Here is an 18,738-nt window from a genome sequence, read left to right as displayed (position 1 = left end):
AGTTATATTTCCCCAGTAAAAGTAGCTAGAACCAGAGTAAGAGGCTGAGTAGAGACAAAGAGGAAAACCACAGGGCCAAGGATTCTGATCACCCTTTGAAGCAGTCACTGAGGGCGTATAAGAAGTAGAGCTGGGTCAACTGACTGCTTTAAACTATGTATTCAAAACAAGACCTTCAACTGGTTCCCAAGTTCATTAATCCAAGTATTCAGGTGCTATAGTTACCAACAACATGGCTGATATCCTCCCTTCTCTGGAACACTCACTTCTAACTTTTTCCTAAACATTAAACAATTTCAAACCTATACAAAACTTGCAAGGGTAGCACAAACCTAGCAAGCAGACTCTTCACTTAGATTCACTATTTTTTAACATTCTGTCACATTTACACTCATGCTGCGTTTACACACATGCACACACTTCTAAAACTTTTATTAAACCATTTGGGAGTTACTTGCAGACATCATGAGCCCTCACCCATAAACATTTTAGCATGCATCTCCTAAAAACAAGGACATTCTCTTAAATAACCCTGGCACTATTATCAACTTCAGAAAATTTGATGTTGATACAAATGACTGTCCAATATATATTTTGTGTTCCAATTTAAACAATTGTTCTAATACTATCTGTCAGGAATGCTACTCAAAGTGTGTCTGGAGACTGGAAGTAGTTCTCAGAAAGTTTGATGTCAGCCTGCGATGAGGATTTTCCTTGAGAATGCAAATCAACACTCTGCTTTCATCAACAGTGTCTTGCCAGGAAAAAAATGTCAACTGAACTAAATGATGTGCACAGTGATGTAACTGATTTACATTCTGGTGCAAGGTCCTTATCTTGCTATGGACCTTTAGTGAACTGTCACTGACCAACTTCTTTGCATAGTAATACTTTTATAGATTTTTTTTGTTTGTTGTTTTGGTAATCAGAATTCAGTTCAGGATCTAGTTGTCATGTCTTTTTCGTCTCCTTTAAGCCAAAGCATTCTGAGCCTTTGTCTTTTATGATACTGATATTTTGGAAGAAACCAGGCCAGTCCAAACCCTCAAAGGATCTGCCTAAGAGTTTTGTCATGCTTAGATTTAGATTACTTTTTTTTTTTGGCAAAAAAAACTAAAAAATTGTCTCCTCAGTGCATCACAGAGGCACTTAGGGTCAGTGTGTTTCATAATCGCTAATAATTTGGATCACTGGATTAGGATGAAGTTCACCAGATTCCTCCACTGGATTTTTTTTTTTTTTGGTTATTAGTGAGCAATCTGTGAGGAGACTGATACTATGTCAATATCCTGCTCCCCTTTTCACTCAATGGTTTTAGCATCATTGATCATTCTTGCTTAGATCAATTACTATGATGAAGTTTTCAAAATAGTGATTTTATAACTTTTTTTCTCTTCTATATTTATGGGTATCATGGTAGATTCATGGATTTTTTCTCTCCATCAGTTGCTATCCATAACTGTCATTATTCATGGGAAGATTTTTGAAAAGCCCGATACATGCTAAACTATGAGATAGCTTATATAGTTTCTTTTTTAAAGGTAAGAGTATTTTAAACTTAGAATAATTTTGTGTACTGAAGTAACATTTAGCATAAATAATATATTTGAGTAAGCACAGCAATTTGTCTTAATAAGTAAATAAATATTTCTATATAGGATTCAGCATTACATGTGAACCTAATAGGTAAATCATAATTGCATTATGGTCTTTACGTAGTACTGTCTAGTAGGCTTTACAGGAAATAAAATACGTACATTTACATGCACACAGGCATATACATTCTCTTTCTCTCTTGCCCTTTCATAAAGCAAAGAGTAATTTCATATACATGAGCCAGGGATATCAGCTAAAACAGTGGTTGCAAATTTTTCTTGATATTAGACTTTCAATATTTGCAATTGTTTTTCTAGTGGGAGAAAAATGATTGGAGTGTGAAATAAGTGAAAGATTTCCTGGGTAATTCTAATCGTGTTGGAAGCCCCAGTACCAATTTAAAATGGACTTCTATTACTTTCTTCTACTTAATGTAAGCTAAAAGATGCTACCTGAGCAGGTCCAAATCTCAGCTTGTCTAGACCTAGAGAGTCTGAATATCCCAAGCAGGCAGCCACTGCTCCAGTCATTATGAGAAACAGAAGGAAAGAAAATCCTTGTGGTATTTCTCTTGGAACAACATAAAAACTAAGGAAGCACATACATTTAGTATCAAAATGTACTACTGGCAGGAAATGCTAGGATCAGTGGTACAAAAATACATTAAACATAAAATGGAATCTTGACCAAAAGAAAACTATAGGATGATGTTACAACTAATAACACCATATTTACCTAGGGAGAAACGTGAAAACTATTACTGAAATGGGGGTTCGCTGGACATATCTTCCACACCATCAGGACGATCATTTTATTGTGGCTAAAAACATGAATCAACCTGTGTGTTCAATGGGACCAAGGACAAATGGGACAAATTTATATATATATAAATTTGACTGTATTGGCAAATTAAGCAGATGCTTTTGGGCCAAGATAATAGGGACCTCTGAACAAATCATGACCTGTGTTATGCTGTAATGGATTTTGAAGTCAGACATTCCTTGAAGCCATTAGACTGCAAACCACTGAGAACTTAACTTTCTATAATCTTGCTGAGGGATGTGTTAGGTCAGCCACAGCTTATTGGACTGTGTCCTAAGGTGGAAGGAGGTGTGGCCATGTGGGAGGAAGAATCCAAGAGAGGACCCTAGAGGAAAGGGCTAAGACTGCTCTAGCTGTGGCTACGCGGCAAAACTGTGTTAAAAGTGACCCGAAGAGAGGCCATGGCCACAGGAGGGGAACAAAGTAGAACAGATTCCAAGGGAAAAGGTCAGGACTACAGAACAGAACGGGAAAAAATGGGAAGTGACAAATAGGAAAGAAAAGAAAATAGTAGAAGCAGGACTTGGTGTTATATTAATGATATTTATTCAAGGAGTTTTTAGATAAAACATTTCTGGGAGTGTACACAGACAAGAGAAAATGATCTGGGGGGAAAAAAAGTAGTGGAGTTGACTTTGAATCAGGCTAATGACAATCTCTGTCCAAGCTCTGTGCTTGACATCACCTTGCCAGAGCAAGGCATGGGGTCACAGCTTGATAGCACTTACTTGTATTGGGGAGAACCAGTACCACAAAGGACCACCACTGAGATACTAAAAATGATGCCATCAAGTTAATACACTAAAGAAATCCAGATGTGGCACATGAGAGAACCCATAAGGTCTTTTGGCACAGACTTCTTACTCTTAAAATGTCATACAAGTCTATGAAGTACAGCAGCCTGGTACCATTTAGGTATAATCGAATAACACTACAAATAATAATACAAAGTGGGTGATGGCCGGCCATGACAGGTATAGGAACAACTGATGTTCTTAATAAGCATTCTGAATGGTTAAAAGGAGAGACTTAAATTTTGTAAAATATGACCCAATTACAATGTTAGAGACAAGCTAATTTTACGATTTTCACATTAAGCACTCAAAACAAGTGCTCAAAATGGGTTGAGTTGAATTTACGGAAGTGTCCTGTGGTTACCTTAAAAAATTAAAAGCAACTGCACAAGTACAGAAGAAATAACCAAATAACAGCAGAGGCCAATGAGACAGGGGCTATGATTATCTGCAAGTTTAATATGGGTCAACAGTGTGATATCAATGCTAAAAAAAATGTAGTGGCTCTTAAGCCTCAATCACAGAAGTGTTCTGCTCAGGTCAAGAATAGCCCGGACAAACCATCTAGTCTAATGCTCTTAGATTTTCTTTATGCAGAAACCTAAAGAAATCGAGTGTCTCACCAGAGATCAAACAGCCAGCTGGCGGGGGTGGGGGGGTGGGGGTTAATCATAACTCAGTACTCCTACTTTCTACCAAATTTTAAATTCACCAATAACAGTGTCAAAATTGTCTAATAAAATTTTCTAAGAGTGTGAAGATGAAGAAGTCCAGATCGATGTCTCATTCCCCACGCGTACCAGCTACCTTGGCCATTGCGTGGCCTTAGGCTGAATCCCATCCCCAGCTGGGTGAACTGTCCCACCAAAGAGTATGCATCATCGTTGGAATATATGTGTCACTGTCACTGCTACTGGACAAATAGCCAAGCTGTCTTCCCATACTCAGAACAGTATGAAATATTTCACCTTTGGATTGGGGTGCCGACCGATGACAAGGCGAACGGGTCCTGGGGGGCATTTGCTCAAGATGGCGTGGACTTTGCTTAAAGCAGCATGGCGAACGTTAACGGAGTTCACTTCCAGGATTTGATCTCCACGGCTAGGGGTAAAACATAATCAGTACTTGTGGTAACAGTTAGGTTTTTACAGGATTTCCTTCTAGGAGAGGTTTATCATACGAGATCTTTTAAAAATACTTTAAAGAGGCAAATGATATCCTGTCATCTTTGTATACGTGTAAAAGAGCAACACATTTATATAAACACACTAGATTTTAAATTGGCAAAAGTCATTATGCATATCTACTCGCATTTTCAGAAGTAGTAAAGTTAAATAAAATGGATAAAAAGGACAACGAAGGCTACCATTTGCTGAGCACATAGTATATGCCAGGCACTATATACGGGACAATTTCCATAACAATGTTTGAATAGGTATTATTCCCATTATGTAGATAAGACTGCAGGCTCAGAGAGGTCACCCAGATGTTTCACCCAGACTTCACACACTGTCAAACTCAGGTCTACCATTTGATTACCATGTGACATCCCCTTGACCACCATCAATTTCTTTTTTCCTACCATCTTGAAATGATTATTGTAATATAATTTAAGGAGGAAATACCTGAAGCTCAAAGGTTACCCAAGAATTTGTAAAAATGTTTCAAATTTGAACAAATGAGAAATTGAGGACAAGATGCCCATTTGACTTGAAATTACAGGGAAAGTACTCAGTAGAGAGAACAAAGACTCTTTATATGGGGTTTGAAGAATGTTCATTTGGCAGGCTCCAGACATATGGAACCATTCAAGAAAGAAACATCATCTTGGGATATCATTAAAGGATTTTTTTTTTTTCCTGAGGTTCTAAAAGTATATTTTCTTTAATGTACTTTGGATGATTTGCTAAATTTATTTTCATATGGAAATTCACTCTGAAGATTAACTAAAAATATAATATAATCTATTAACAGGGCCCAAAAATGGCAACCTCAAGGAATGTCATTTTGACAATTCCTCAACTGCTCAAGGACTTAGAAGCTTATGGGGAGAAAGGTGATACTGTTTGCATAGAGTGCTTTGTGTAATGCGTGTGCATTCTTGTGAGGGTTAGGTGGGCACAGGCCCATTGCAACTACCATATAACAGAACACCTAAGCATGTCTTGTATAAACAGAATACCCATGCTACAACCCAGCTAGCTGGATTCAGAAATCAGACACGCAGTGATTTCAGGCAGTAAGCATCTAGACATCACCACTCAAAAAGGAATGGAATAACAAAAAAGGTTAACGAGATTATACTTCATAATAAAGGCCTCCCGTTTAAGGGTATGATTCCAGCACCCTCTCCTCTTCAGTGATTCTGAACCATTACGAACTGTTCTCAGCATCTCAAATAAATTTTACATAACTAAATATAACATAAAGTATTTAGGTAATCATAGATAAGTACATGAAGTTGTATTTTGTCAAGTTTCTGAAACTGAACTTCTGTGTCCAAATAGAACAAAACAGGTAGGGAGAAACCAAGATCCAGAGTTCACTAATTCAACCAAATTTCATTTATATTAGCTTTTCATCTTTGGAGATGCTAATAATTACAATCCTGGCTATATTTCTGCAAATGATAAAAAGGATTAGAACGTCCCGAAGGAGCGTCTTAGGGTAGGCATCTCATGTGTGCATGTAGCCATGTGTTCACACACAAGCCAGAGCAGTGTACTGTCAGGCCTACAACGAACCTCAGATTGCTCTCCATCTTGGCCACTGACCCTGGGGCAAGGCTGTGAATGTAGATGCCCGGAGGGCTGTTTTCCAGGGCGAGGCAGCAGGCACCAATGCCCAAGCCAACTCTGGGCTCTGCAAAACGCCAAAAAAAAAAGAAAAAAAAGAAAAGAAAAAAAGAAGCATGAGTGATTTGAAACTGCGTTCATGTATATTAAGAGCAATAACCATTTATTTTTCGACGAGACTCAAAGTAAATCCCACTTTTTTTTGTCCACATTGCCTCATTCTGTTAATGAGTCCTTGACAGAACCAGGTGCTAACTCCGGACTATGAATTAATCAGTGGTCCATTCTCTGCTTAGTCTAAAGGGTCTCTCAAATCTGTTTTTGGAAATAGGCAGAGTCGAAGTAATAGAGTTTATTCTGGATACACAACTTAAGGTTTTCTTTCACCTCTCTTTTTAGCAACTAATCTTTTGGTTATTTAATTGCCCCTCGTATTTCTACAGTGGGTGGAGAAGAAAATAACGATGAAAAGCAGTCAGATGTGGTGATGACTCATGACTTAGTTACTGTATATAGTGTCAACTGTATTCCTAACTATAATCTTTTGCTCTTTAAGATTTTATATGGGTACTAGAATTAAGCTGGGCAGTGGCTTTTTTAAACATGAGTTTCTCAAAAAACAGTGACTTATCTGGGGAGAGCTTAAAGGATTGTGTGTTATTCCCTTCGCTTTAGTAAAATGACTAAAATCTCTGTTTTTGATCCCACTGTCCATTTAGAGAAGATCACATGATGTTGGTCGTAGAGTATTCCAAAGGAACAATTCATAGAAAAAAAAACAAACACAAAAAGTTAACCTAAGAACAGATAACAAACTGCTACTTGAGAGAATGTAATGAAAGTGGCCAACAACTGGTATCACCTTTGTTGAGCGTTACTTCCATGACAATTCTATCCTTGGGCCCAGGGGCCTTCCGACCCAGAGAGGAAGAACTGCTTTCATCTGAGCCTACTGCTGAGGTTCCCCCGCTGGCATTGAAGTTTGGGGAGCTGGATCTGCTCATGTGCGTGGGTGTCGAACAGGGCGTGAGGCTCGGGCTCAGTAACTTCGTGCGTACCGTTAAGACAAATAATCCACTCCGGATTTGCTGGGAAAACAAGAAGAAAGTAAGGCTTAAAACATTCAGAATGTCCCTATGTCAACAGCTGAAAAAAATAAAATAAAATCACCAAACCCAAACCAGAAGGAAATTAAGAAAAATGTAAGAAGATAAAGGAGACCAATGAGAAGGTTATTACCTTAAAAGTATGAATAGCTTCTTGAAACGTCAAGCCCTTTATTGGTATTCCATTTACATCTAAGATTTCATCCCCTAGTAACCAAGTAGGAGAATTACATTAATGTCAAGCTTTAATTTACTGGAATCGAACTGTTCAATCTGTACTAGAATAGAATACTACGTAGTCTCTGATTTACAACTCCATAAAATGAATTTTATTATTCCAATCCACTTTCATTAGCTTAGCTCCCAGGAATGTCACAAAATGGGACAATTAATGACAATGCATATTCTTTTGCAGTAATTTTCTATTTCCATCTTTAATTAAGACAATTATAGGAAGCATCAAGATCTTATTCTTTCGCCACTGCCAGGTTTGATAATAGATGTCCTTTGTTTAGAGATCAAACTTCAAAAGCTGCATCTCAAGTCCTTCCTCAGAGTCTTTGTTTAAAAATTTAAACCCTTTGGCAATGAAGCGCGAACACATACAACATGTGAGAAGCCATTCCTGTATTTGCAGGAAGAGAAGCTCTGAGCCCCTGGAGAATCATCATAGAGCGTAAGAATGGTTTCAATAATTGAGACAAAAAACTTGTGAGGTATTATTTAGGAATAGCAGCCCACAGTCTAGATGCCTGGTCTTATTGATGATGTTCCAGATTCCCAGCCATTCAGCTGACAAGTTACTATATGCTTCCATCTAAAAGATTATTATGAGTTAATCTCAAATTACGCATGTGTTCTCTTTCTTCCTCCCCACCCCCTCCATCCTAGACTCATCTTCAACCCCCAAAAGGTACAGTCAGGTCATTTTTCAAGCTGTTGATAGTGTCTGCTGGGAATATAAAAGAACTTGGACATCCTGTTGACTTATCAGAGCTTCTTTCTAGTTTGTACTCTTGTAACGTGGCCTGTTTTTTAAAATAACAGTTCATCCAAAAACTACAAAGGGGCCTCTGAGAAAAGAACGGATGAACCTTGCACAGCGGTGCAGGACAGAGGAGGGGCCTCCCTTGCCTATAGCAAAGTGCAAAGCAGCATAACTCACACTCCCTCCTCTCATGGACGGCTGACCCGCGAGCACACTGCAATTCGGATGGAAGGGATCCTGTAGGTGAGTTTAAGAAGGCGGCTGTGTCCCGTGCATTTGTTATGTGCCTTCTCTTTAATGCCATTACAGAAGTTGTAAAATGAGTGAAAGAATTTGTTTTAAAAAATCACCTGGCATAACCAATTACTCAAAGAGATGAGGTTTCGGGTTTGTTTCCCCACAGGAAGAAGGTGGAGACATTAAAATGACTGCCCGTGCTCTTAACAATCTTTATATAAGATTTGAAAAAGACAGATCGTTCAACAGGTTGACAATCCATTCCAATAACTTGCATTTACTGTTAATGAATATAGATGAAAAAAAGAAATAGGAAGAATCAGGTGCTATTAACCTTTCCTAACTATTGATTTTTTCTCCCATTTTGCTCTATTCTACCAGCACTGCAGGATGAATTTCAATCAGGTGAACACATGGCACATCCATTATAAAAATGCTCTGCTAGAATTTTACATTGTTCTGAAAGGAGATACACAAACACCACCTGGGAGTTAATTGTTCCTCTAAGAGAGAAAAATAAATATTCTGCCATCAAAATATTAAGCTTGGTCACGTTTTATCATTAGAATACAGGCTTCTAGGGTCACTCTGCCTGAAAAAAAAGGAGACTCCAAGTCAATCAGTTGAAAAAAAAAAAAAAAACAAGCCTGTTTAATACAATAGCACCTATAGTCTGAGAAAACCGAACTGAACAGTTTGAACAGAGATACTGTGATTTAGTCATTTCATGAAGGAAGTATATTAATAAAAAGAAAAAATCAGAATTCATGAGTAAATTCTGGGGATCTAATGTGCAGCATGGTGACTGTAGTTAACAACACTGTGTTATAGCCTTGAAAATTGCAGACAGTAGATTCTAAATGTTCTATACACACACACACACACCCCCCACACACCTCCACCCCTGGTCATTACGTGTGGCGATGGAGCTGTTAGGGTGGCGATGGAGCTGTTAGCTAACCTTACTGTGGCAATCATTTTACAATGTATTAGTGTATCGACTCATGTTGTACACCTTAAACTTACACAATGTTATATATCAATTATATCTCAGTAAAGGTGGAGGACAAAAAGCACTTGTTTTTGCTTGTCAAAATGGTAGCTGTTACAGAGAACGCAAAAGATGTTTATGTGCTCCAGCCTTGAGGCAAGAATGGACCACAAAATCTCAGGAATTTTTAAGGCAAAGAACAAGATCAAGGACCAAGGAGACAAGGTAGACATGTAAAGACCCGAGTAAAAATACCAAGCCACTTTTCACATGATATCTAATTTAATCCTCACAACAACGCTTCGAGGTAGGTATTAACACCTCAAGTTGACAGCTGAGGATCGTGAAGCTCGGGTTACATCAGTTGTTCAAGGTCATAATGTGGTAAGTGTTGCAGTCAGTCCAGGTCTACTGGACTCCCAAGTCTACCGCCTCAGCTGCGTGTCATTCATTTCACATCCTGCAAAGGGGCAGATTCCCATGGAACCAAAGCTCGCCGCCACGGAGGACAACTGAGGAATAAAGAGACTTTTTCCTACCTTCTTTAAGTCTTCCATCCTCTGCAGCTGATCCATTTGGGAAAATGGTCTTGACAAAAATCCCCATCTGTCCTCGGATGCAGTCTCGACCACCAGCAATGCTAAAACCAAGGCCCTACACCCAAAGCAGGGGTCCAGGTTGTCATTTCAGTATTTAACTGAGGGCGCCCTTCCCATTGCAGTATTTAACTGAGCTGTCCTCCCTAGCCAGGCTCAGAGTTAAGGTAACTAGCTGTAAATTCAAGTTGTGTTCCCTTCTCCACTTCTCTTCTCAGATCTATTGGCGTTGTGCTAGCTATGCATGATATTAAAGACAGAAAGTTTTAGGTTGAAACATAAAAATGCCAATATTTGACAATCTTTGATTTCCAATAATGGCAATTTTACCTGGATCAATTAATAGCTCACGAGAGTCATTTCACACTATTTAGGTGCCACATCTGTTTTATTCTTTTGTTTCGGTCTTTCTATTTTGTGTAATATCAAAATGGATATTATATAATGGATTTGTATAATATCAAGTTATATGTATGATCTGCTTTCTGGTAATGGCAATACCATGAAATTCATTTAAAAAGATAACTAGGAATATTCCCCCAAACCACAGGGTCTGCTTTTCTCGCAATAGTTGGAAAGGTTGGGGCGTTCATTCCACCTGGAATTGTGCCCTAGCTGCCAGGTATTGATGACTCCTAACATCACAAGAGCAAACAGGGTATGACCCTGTCACTTGGGGGGTCCACAGGAAAGGGTGCCCGGGAATCCACTCAAATCCACACAAAGGCCACTTAAGCGTCTTACTTTTTATTTCATATAAAAACGACAATAAGAAAAAGTAACCGTTTAAGAGTATATGCTAACGTTCACCTGGAAGGCAAAACGGCAGGCAGAAAAGAGCTCACCTTGCCTTTTTCTTTGTACAGCCCGATGATAGAGATGACCGACGGCCGAATGAGTCTCCATGGAGACTCCACCTGCGTGGTGCTTAGGGAGCGGGTGGACTTCTTCACGATGTGGTATTCCTACAAGTCAGCACACGGCAAGTCAGAGAGAGTCTCGTTTATCCTTCTGTGGCCTCTGGCATAAAAATACATTGATTTTGGAAACTTTATTGTCTTTTGGGTTAGATAGCCATTTCTCTCTGGTCCATGTCTGATCCAACGGCTTAAAGAAAGTTGATTACAAATAACACTGGAGGAATAGCCCCTTCAGCAACAGACTGCCACGCCTTCCTCCTCCCCGTGGAGAAGAGCTTGGAGGCTGCGAACACCTGGTGTTTCTTTCCTTGACCGTACCCCGTGGATCCTGCTTCTTGCTTTCTGGGATAGAGTCAGGAACCAGAAACTCAAGGCCTCAGGGAGGTAAGATGACCAGCCTGGGGTCAGGTTCTCCTTCAGAAGTCATCAATTGCCCCCACCCCAAGTTCACAATCATGGTTAGAAAGTATCTCACCATTTTAAGCTTAACTTATTCACTCAAAAACTTAGTAAGCCCTTGTTTCTTATAAAACCCAAACTGCAAACTCAGATAACTGTTATTCCGTATAAAACACCCCACTGAGAAACCGTAGCAGCTTTGGTTCTGATCTCACATTTGGACAATAAAATATTTTCTCATAAGCCACAGTTTCTCTTTCTGGCACGTAGCAATGCAAACCTTGATTTCTTTTTCCTGTCCATCATCCACAATGTACACATGTGTAAGCTCGGTGTACTATTTATAATATAAACAAGAGATGAGTCTATTGCTAAAGCATTTCTAGTCTAGCTCCTTGCTATTCTTCTTAGAGTAATACAATTTCTTAAATGACGGATGTTTTGGCATAAGCAAAAAAAAAAAAAAAAAAAAAAAAAATCACCTCGTGTTTAATATGAGAAAAGAGATATCAGAAATAATTTTTATCCTTAGAGTATTCTATGCATTCAAAGGTAGAAACGAGATGTCTGCTAATGATATTTTTGTATTCTTGGCAGCTTAGAACAATTATGGTAGGCAGTTTTACAAAATATCTGCCAGCTATGTGGGCCTCCCAGACTCAGATTCAATAAAAAAAAAAAATGATGTTGGCTTGGCAAGGTTACTGAACTTTTACTGATATCACTATGGAAACAGCCAGATGTGGCCCACGGGTTTTCAGCCCTTGAATCCAGAGGTTCGTGTGTGGACTCGTAAGGGAACTCTTTCTTTGATCCCCGATCTCCAGCAGCACCTCATCCCATCTCCTTTGGGAACCAGTGGGGACCAGAGGCCTGCCTGCTCTACTGTTCTCTCAAAGAGTTTGGGGGTCCCCCTGCACTTTCTAGACCCGTGTTATGCAATGGGGCAGCCAGCCACTAGACACCTGTGGTTGTCGATATTTAAAATAAGACGAATTAAAATTAAAAATACATTCCTCAGTCTCACTAGCCACTTTTCACATGCTCATCAGGCACATGTGGTGACCACGTTGGCAGTACAGATACAAAGTATTCCCATCTCTGCAGAAAGTTTTATTGGCTAACTCCATTCTAGATAATACTTTTTAGTGGATAAAGACAGAACAAGCAAAAAGAAAGGTGAATCCTGGGAGAAAAAGAAAAATGCAGAAAATAAGGAGAGAAGAAAAGAGAAAGGATAATTCGAAGAGGAAAAACAAAGTCTTTTCTCTAAATCTTCACTAGTCTGTTTCCTGGTTCCCGGAAGCTGGAAGCAGATATTTCTAGACTATATAAATATGGTCGGGTTTCCTCAGCAGGTCAGTTAAGAAATCACCACCTCGGTGCCAGATGTCCTCGGCCACGATGGCAGTAAACCCTCTCTCATCTTCCACAATAAAACAGCCCGACAATGTGGCTTCCCTACCACTTTTGGATCTCCCGGCTCTGTTGATCCAATGGATCATTCTGAGCAGGCCACAGATTTGTCTCTAGGGATTTTCACCAGGTCCCAACCAAGGTTCCTACTCTGTTTTCTCTCGGTGCCCCAACTCAAGTTGCATTTGGGTGGATTCAGCACAAAACAGCCTGATGAGCAACTGCCTCTGAAATGTGGGCACCTTTCATTCTGCTGGTCAGACAAAACTTTCTTCACAGTGATTGGGACTTATCACTTTGAGCAAAACACCTTGCCTCTGAGATTCAGTTGCCTTATCTGTAAAATGATGATGACACATTACAAGTAAGGGCCTGACCCAGGTGTCCTGCCCAGGTCCTTTAGAGCTCTATAATGTGTGAGTCTCCGAGCATTTATAGGTGTCATTACTGCCACACCCTCCTCTCCTCCATCTCTGCTTCATCATAGGTCTGGGCAAGATGTCAGTGGTTCCTCTTGAGCCCTCTAGCTGATGGTGCTTGGACTCAAAGAACACTCCACAAGTTCCCCAGAGACTGAGCCTGCCTCCGACTTGGTTGTGAGATGTCTGCCCAGTTATGACTGGATTGTGAGATGTCTGTCCAGTTAGGACGATACAATTGAGGAGCCCGTTTAGCATTATGGAGCCCTGAGCATTTATGGGGACAGGCTTTAGAATATAAAGATCACCACCTACTTTATCTCTTTCTGCAATCCCCTCTGCCCCTGGCTATTTGAGTCACTACCGTGTAACAGGCAGGACCCCAGGCACAGCATAGGTACATACGCATCCCCTCCTCTCTCACACAACCCAGCATCCACCCACTCAGTTGTTAAACTGACACCTGACACGCCCACTCAACACGCGATATTGGTTCACCATAGACAGAGCGGTGCAACTGTCTCCTGGCAGTTGAAAGCAGTTCTTGGTTCCAAAACACACAGTAAGAAGAGAATCAAGATGCCAAGATCCAACAAGGGATTATTTTTCTCTCCTGTCTTCAACTACTAGGCTGACTTCCTTCTAACCCCGCTGGATGGACCTCACTCTCTGTGCTACAATCTGGTTCCAAATGCTCCTGGCTCACCTGGACGGGCGGTTCTTCAGAACATGGAAGCTCGTGCTGGACTTTGAAAGAATAAAAGCAAGCCTCGAGACCTGGAGTGGAAACATGTTCTTCTACCCCTGATGGGTCAACTGTGACTGCATGAGAACGTAAGAGGCCCCATGGGATTGGACTACCTGTGCTGTGCTCGAGTCCAGTAGCTGGGGAAGAGAGTGCTTTCTGCCGTCTCGGGAGACCTCCAACATCCTGGCCCGGGGGTCCCCATTTCGCACCATCAGCTCATTATATTCTTCAACAGACTCTAGACGGTGTACACCCCCTTGAAAAAACACGGGGAAAAAAAGACATGGCTTGATATGGGGCAAAAAAAATCTTAAGAGCATACAAAAGTGTAACCTGCTGCATTTATACACATTCATGGTTTTCAGAAGACCTGGTATCAGTTCTTTGAAAGCACTGAGCTCACTGCCTTCTACCGTCAAGCTCTGCATAAGCTAGGTGTGTGCTGTAGACATGAATGCCAGATTACGAAGAAAGTGCCAGTTTTTAAAGGGACCAGACTATGTAATAAGGGCAATGTATATGTTTCATCCAAGTAAGATGTAGCCTCTGGCAGCTTATTGGCAAGGCAATAAACAGTAATGAGGATGCTCTCAGTGGATGGTTTTCTAGTGATGCAAGGAATATCACTAGATACTACTGTGGTTGCTATGGTTCTTCTGGTGGGGCAGATGCTATTTTTTTCATGTATGGTAATAACTTTTGAAAGAAACTTTTTTATTAAAGTATAACAACTTACAGAAATGTGCAGAAATCATTAATGTACAGTTTCATGAAATTTCACTAAGTGAACGTACAAATAACACCCAAACCAAAAAAAAAAACAACCCAAAGCCCCTTTGTACCACTAACTCACCTAAGGGTAATTATTATCCCGACTTCTAACATCATGGATTACTTTTGCCTATTTTCAAACTTTATATAAATGAACACATACAGTATGCACTTTTTACATGTTTGGTTTCTCATTCCTTGCTTTGTTTGTGAAATACCACATCTTATTGCATGCCAATAGTTTGTTCATCCCATTTCTAGATGCTACTTCGTTGTATAAACATATCACAATTTACTTACCCATTCTATTGCTGATGGACATTCGGTTTGTTTCCAGTTTCAGATCTAGAACAAGGGTCAGCAAATTCTTTTTGTAAAGGTCAGACAATCAATGTTTTAGGCTTTATGTGCCACATGTAGTCTGTGTTCCATATTCTTTAAAAAATGTTTTTACAACCCACTAAAAAGGTAGAAAGCATTTCTAGCTCGTGGGTCATACAAATACAGCCATAGGTGGTAGTTTGCTGACTCCTGATCTACAATATGCTGTCATTGAACATTCTGGTACTTGTCACATCTGTCGGATGCAGATCTGGGAGTGACGTTGCTGGGGTACAGGTATATATGCACCTTTACCAACACTGTCTCACCAGCAGGCACGAGTCCTAGTTTCTGCACACCTGTGTCACATTTAACAGTGTCAGTCTTTTTAATTTTATCCACTCTGATGGACATAGAATGGCATTTCTTTGTGGTTTTCAGTGGACATTTCACTGATGACTAGTGAGATTGATCTTCTTTTAAAATACTCACTGTCTGTTTTTCTTTTGTAAAGTTGCAAAGTGCCTGCTCAAGTCTTTTGCTCATTCTTTAATTGGGTTTCTGTCTTTTTGTTGTTGATTTACAGATTTTAATTTGTTGTTAGTATATTTTGGATATTTGGATAGACCATGGGATCTATGTATTACATATATCTTCTCCGTGTCTCTAACTTGCCTTTCCACTCTCTTAATGGTATTTTTTGATGAGTAAAAGTTCATAGTTTTAATGTAGTATAATATATAGATTTTTCCCTTTATGGTTAGTATTTTGTTTCCTGTTTAAGAAATTTATATAGTAACAATTTTTAAAGACACTGTTATCAGTACTTCCTTTATATTATATGCTGTTTTAAAATAAGATAATTTAAGGAAATTTAATCTTAAATGACAGCTTTAGTCATATTACAATGTTTACATTACATACTATATGTGTATCTATATATATAGCTATACACACGTAGATTCTTTGGAATATCAAATTTTCCTAGATCATGTAATGTTTCATGTGATGACATAAAATTTCAATTTACCTAAAAATTTCTAAGTTTTTCATAAAACAAGATGATTCTGTACTCTTTTAAAAATAATATATTGATGTTTTAATAGTGATGAAGAGTTAAAATAGGGCTGATACAGTTATATTGAAGTGAACATCACAAAAGGTCTGGTTTTTCAAGAGCTAAATATTAACTTTATGATACAGGTTTTCAAACACCTGAAATTCCTTTTGAGAAAGAAAAATTTCCATTTAAAAAGATCACAAGCCTAAGGCATTAACAGGGATAAATCAAAAATAGCAAAATTAAAAGGGAACCCTACTGGCAAAAAAGAAGGCACGAAGTAATGAAAACTCAGGTTAGAATTTCAGAAAAAAATGTTCCATGAAATCGCTTTAGTCATTTTGGAGCCAGACTGGGCAAAAATCATAGCAGAAATGGCTGGAACCTCTTTACAGACCCTCCTTAATAATTCACGACTAGATTAATCTTGGCATGCTTACTCATCTGAAAAAGATTTATTAGAAGAAAATTCCTTTTGAGCTGACAGAGAGGCACTTGCATAAACAGAAGAGAAACCACGTACGGCAGTGTGTGTAGATGATGTACTGATGTGTGAATACCAGTGTGGCTCACTTTAAGAAAATAGGAAATAAATATCCAAGTTTACAGGGCAAATTAAGAACTGATCCCATTAAAAGCTTCTGTATTCGAGTGTCTTTAGACTGAACATATATCACAGCCCTGAATGTAGACCCCATTCCTTAAGCCTCTTTAACAGGTCTCCAAATTGCCTTTCCAGTCTGATCTCCCACTACCTGGCTACGCGAAATCACTGCTTTCGCCTGCTGATTCTCAAAGGAGAGGATGCGTCCTCCACCTGCACCTTTTCCAAAACTGGGGAGCACGTAAATAATAGTCGATGTTTCGCCAACTTTGCCAGCACCATCAGCGCCCACCCCAAGTGTCTCCTTTCTCCTAATCTCTCTGACAAGCTCTGCTGGACTGCATCGCCGTGACTGCTGGACTACTGATCTTTCAGTAGACGAGGAGGAAAAACAGTTGTCCAAAACGACTCTGACCAACTTTCCCCGCACTGTCCCTAAGCACTTCTTGAGCATTCTGTCCCAAGTTTAGACCACTGGTTTCCTCGCCTTCTGTTCTACCAAATCCTGCCAAGGAAGTGGCCCTCCTTTATTGTGCATCCTCTGAACGCCTCCCCTGAGGGCCATAACCCAGACACGTCTTGTGCTGCCTTATCATGGCCTGTAAGTTCTTGAGAATCTTTCCTGTCTGAACCCACTGAAGCACTTCCCTTCTTTAGAGGAAAAGAGGAGAGAACAATGAAAATGACGACGATGAGGTGATATCAGTGACAACAATGCTAATAACAGTGGCAGCTGCCACACAGTGAGGGCCTACTGCTGCCATGCTCCAGGGTGGCAGTGCCTCGTGCATCCTTCAACAAGCCCCGGCACTCAGAAGGCACCCACAATGACTTGCAGAATAAACGAACAAAGGCCCAGAGAAGTCAAGTCTCCTGTCCCAGGTCACACGGCCCGTAGTGGCAGAGCTGGGAAGTGAACACAGTTCTACCTGACTTCATGCATGTGCTTCCTGGACTATCCTACATTTCCTCGTTATGGCCCTGGACGTCTGGGAAGGGTACAGGAAGGAAGGGTGGCATCCATTTGTGGTAAACAGTAGCCAGCCCTGGATTTACTACTCAGTGGAACATGCTGCTCATTCTAAACAGTACGGAGTTGGACAGTCCTGGGTCTGGAAGGTCCTCACTCAGCCATACCCACCTCCCCACATCTATATCTATGAAGCCCCAGACTGGGAACAGGATTCTTTTCAAGATCCTCAGGAAGTCAGAGGGCGGGTAAGAACTCTGTCTGGGAGGCAGATCACATTGCTGGCACCGAATGAGTGACCTTTGGGATTCCCTTAACTCCTCCGTTCTCATCCATAAAATGAGGAATGTGACTGCACTGGTTTCAAAGGTCCATGATATTTCCCCAGAGTTCTGTGGCCCTCCCCTAGGAACTGTCTATAAGGTGTTGATTAACTCTGCCAAGACAGCTGAGCTAAAGATCTCCTCTAGGCCCCTGTGACTTCTGATTCCAAACAAACACATGCAGGATTTAAATGTAATTCTCTCGGTTGTTCCTTGGGCTAAAGGGGACCTGGTCTTTCTCTCCACAAGAGGACCCTGGACACGACATCCCTCCTCAGTCTTAGCCCCTGGTCCTCACACTGCTCTAGTCACAAACCCACATTCTAACATTCACTCAGATATATACTGCCTAATCATTCTGAGTTACGAAGTCATCCATTTTGTTACTCGGCTTTAAAAAAAAAAAAAACCCTGATGTAGTTTATGGTCTTAGATTTGCCACCTTACCTGACAATGACTCAGCAGAGGGCCAGGCGGAGCGGGCAGGCATACGCACCACCTCTCTACTGATTTAGGTGGCACGAAGAGGAAACTGACGTTTTTTGGAGGTTAACATAGATGCTTTGTGCTAGCTGCTTTTATGTGAGTTTATTTTTATTATTTTTTAAAATCTGACCTTTCGAAGTCAGGATTATTAGTTCTTTTTCAGGCGAGAGACTGGAAGTTCAAGGATGGTGAATACCCAGCCCAACGTCATAAGGTAACTCAAGAGCAGAGGGGTAAACCTGACTCTGTCAAGCTTCCAAACTCTTACTTTTCCTGCTATACCAGATGTCCTTTACGGGGACAGCCAGGGCTGACTTCTCCCTCAGGCCACAGACATAGTGCTGAAGGCCGCACCACTTTTATGGGCCCACAAAAA

At 40.3% G+C, this 18,738-nt stretch overlaps 1 protein-coding gene across 1 annotated transcript in view; it reads right to left on the bottom strand.

Moving 5' to 3' along the window:
- Positions 1–14,920, bottom strand: part of PDZD2 (PDZ domain containing 2) — a 34,035-nt gene extending 19,115 nt beyond the window's left edge. The window contains exons 1-7 of the mRNA XM_023528494.1: positions 14,899–14,920; positions 13,941–14,083; positions 10,771–10,890; positions 9,869–9,983; positions 6,961–7,095; positions 5,957–6,074; positions 4,181–4,313 (exon numbers count right to left, since the gene is read on the bottom strand). Of these exons, the coding sequence (XP_023384262.1) occupies positions 4,181–4,313; positions 5,957–6,074; positions 6,961–7,095; positions 9,869–9,983; positions 10,771–10,890; positions 13,941–14,083; positions 14,899–14,920 (786 nt within the window). The remainder of the gene's footprint in view (positions 1–4,180; positions 4,314–5,956; positions 6,075–6,960; positions 7,096–9,868; positions 9,984–10,770; positions 10,891–13,940; positions 14,084–14,898) is intronic.
- Positions 14,921–18,738: the final 3,818 nt, after the last annotated feature.

The sequence above is a fragment of the Pteropus vampyrus genome, unplaced genomic scaffold, assembly GCF_000151845.1.
Source record: "Pteropus vampyrus isolate Shadow unplaced genomic scaffold, Pvam_2.0 Scaffold27, whole genome shotgun sequence".
Taxonomy (NCBI): domain Eukaryota; kingdom Metazoa; phylum Chordata; class Mammalia; order Chiroptera; family Pteropodidae; genus Pteropus; species Pteropus vampyrus.
Note: the sequence above shows the minus strand (reverse complement) of the source record. Positions and strands in the feature narration are given on the sequence as shown.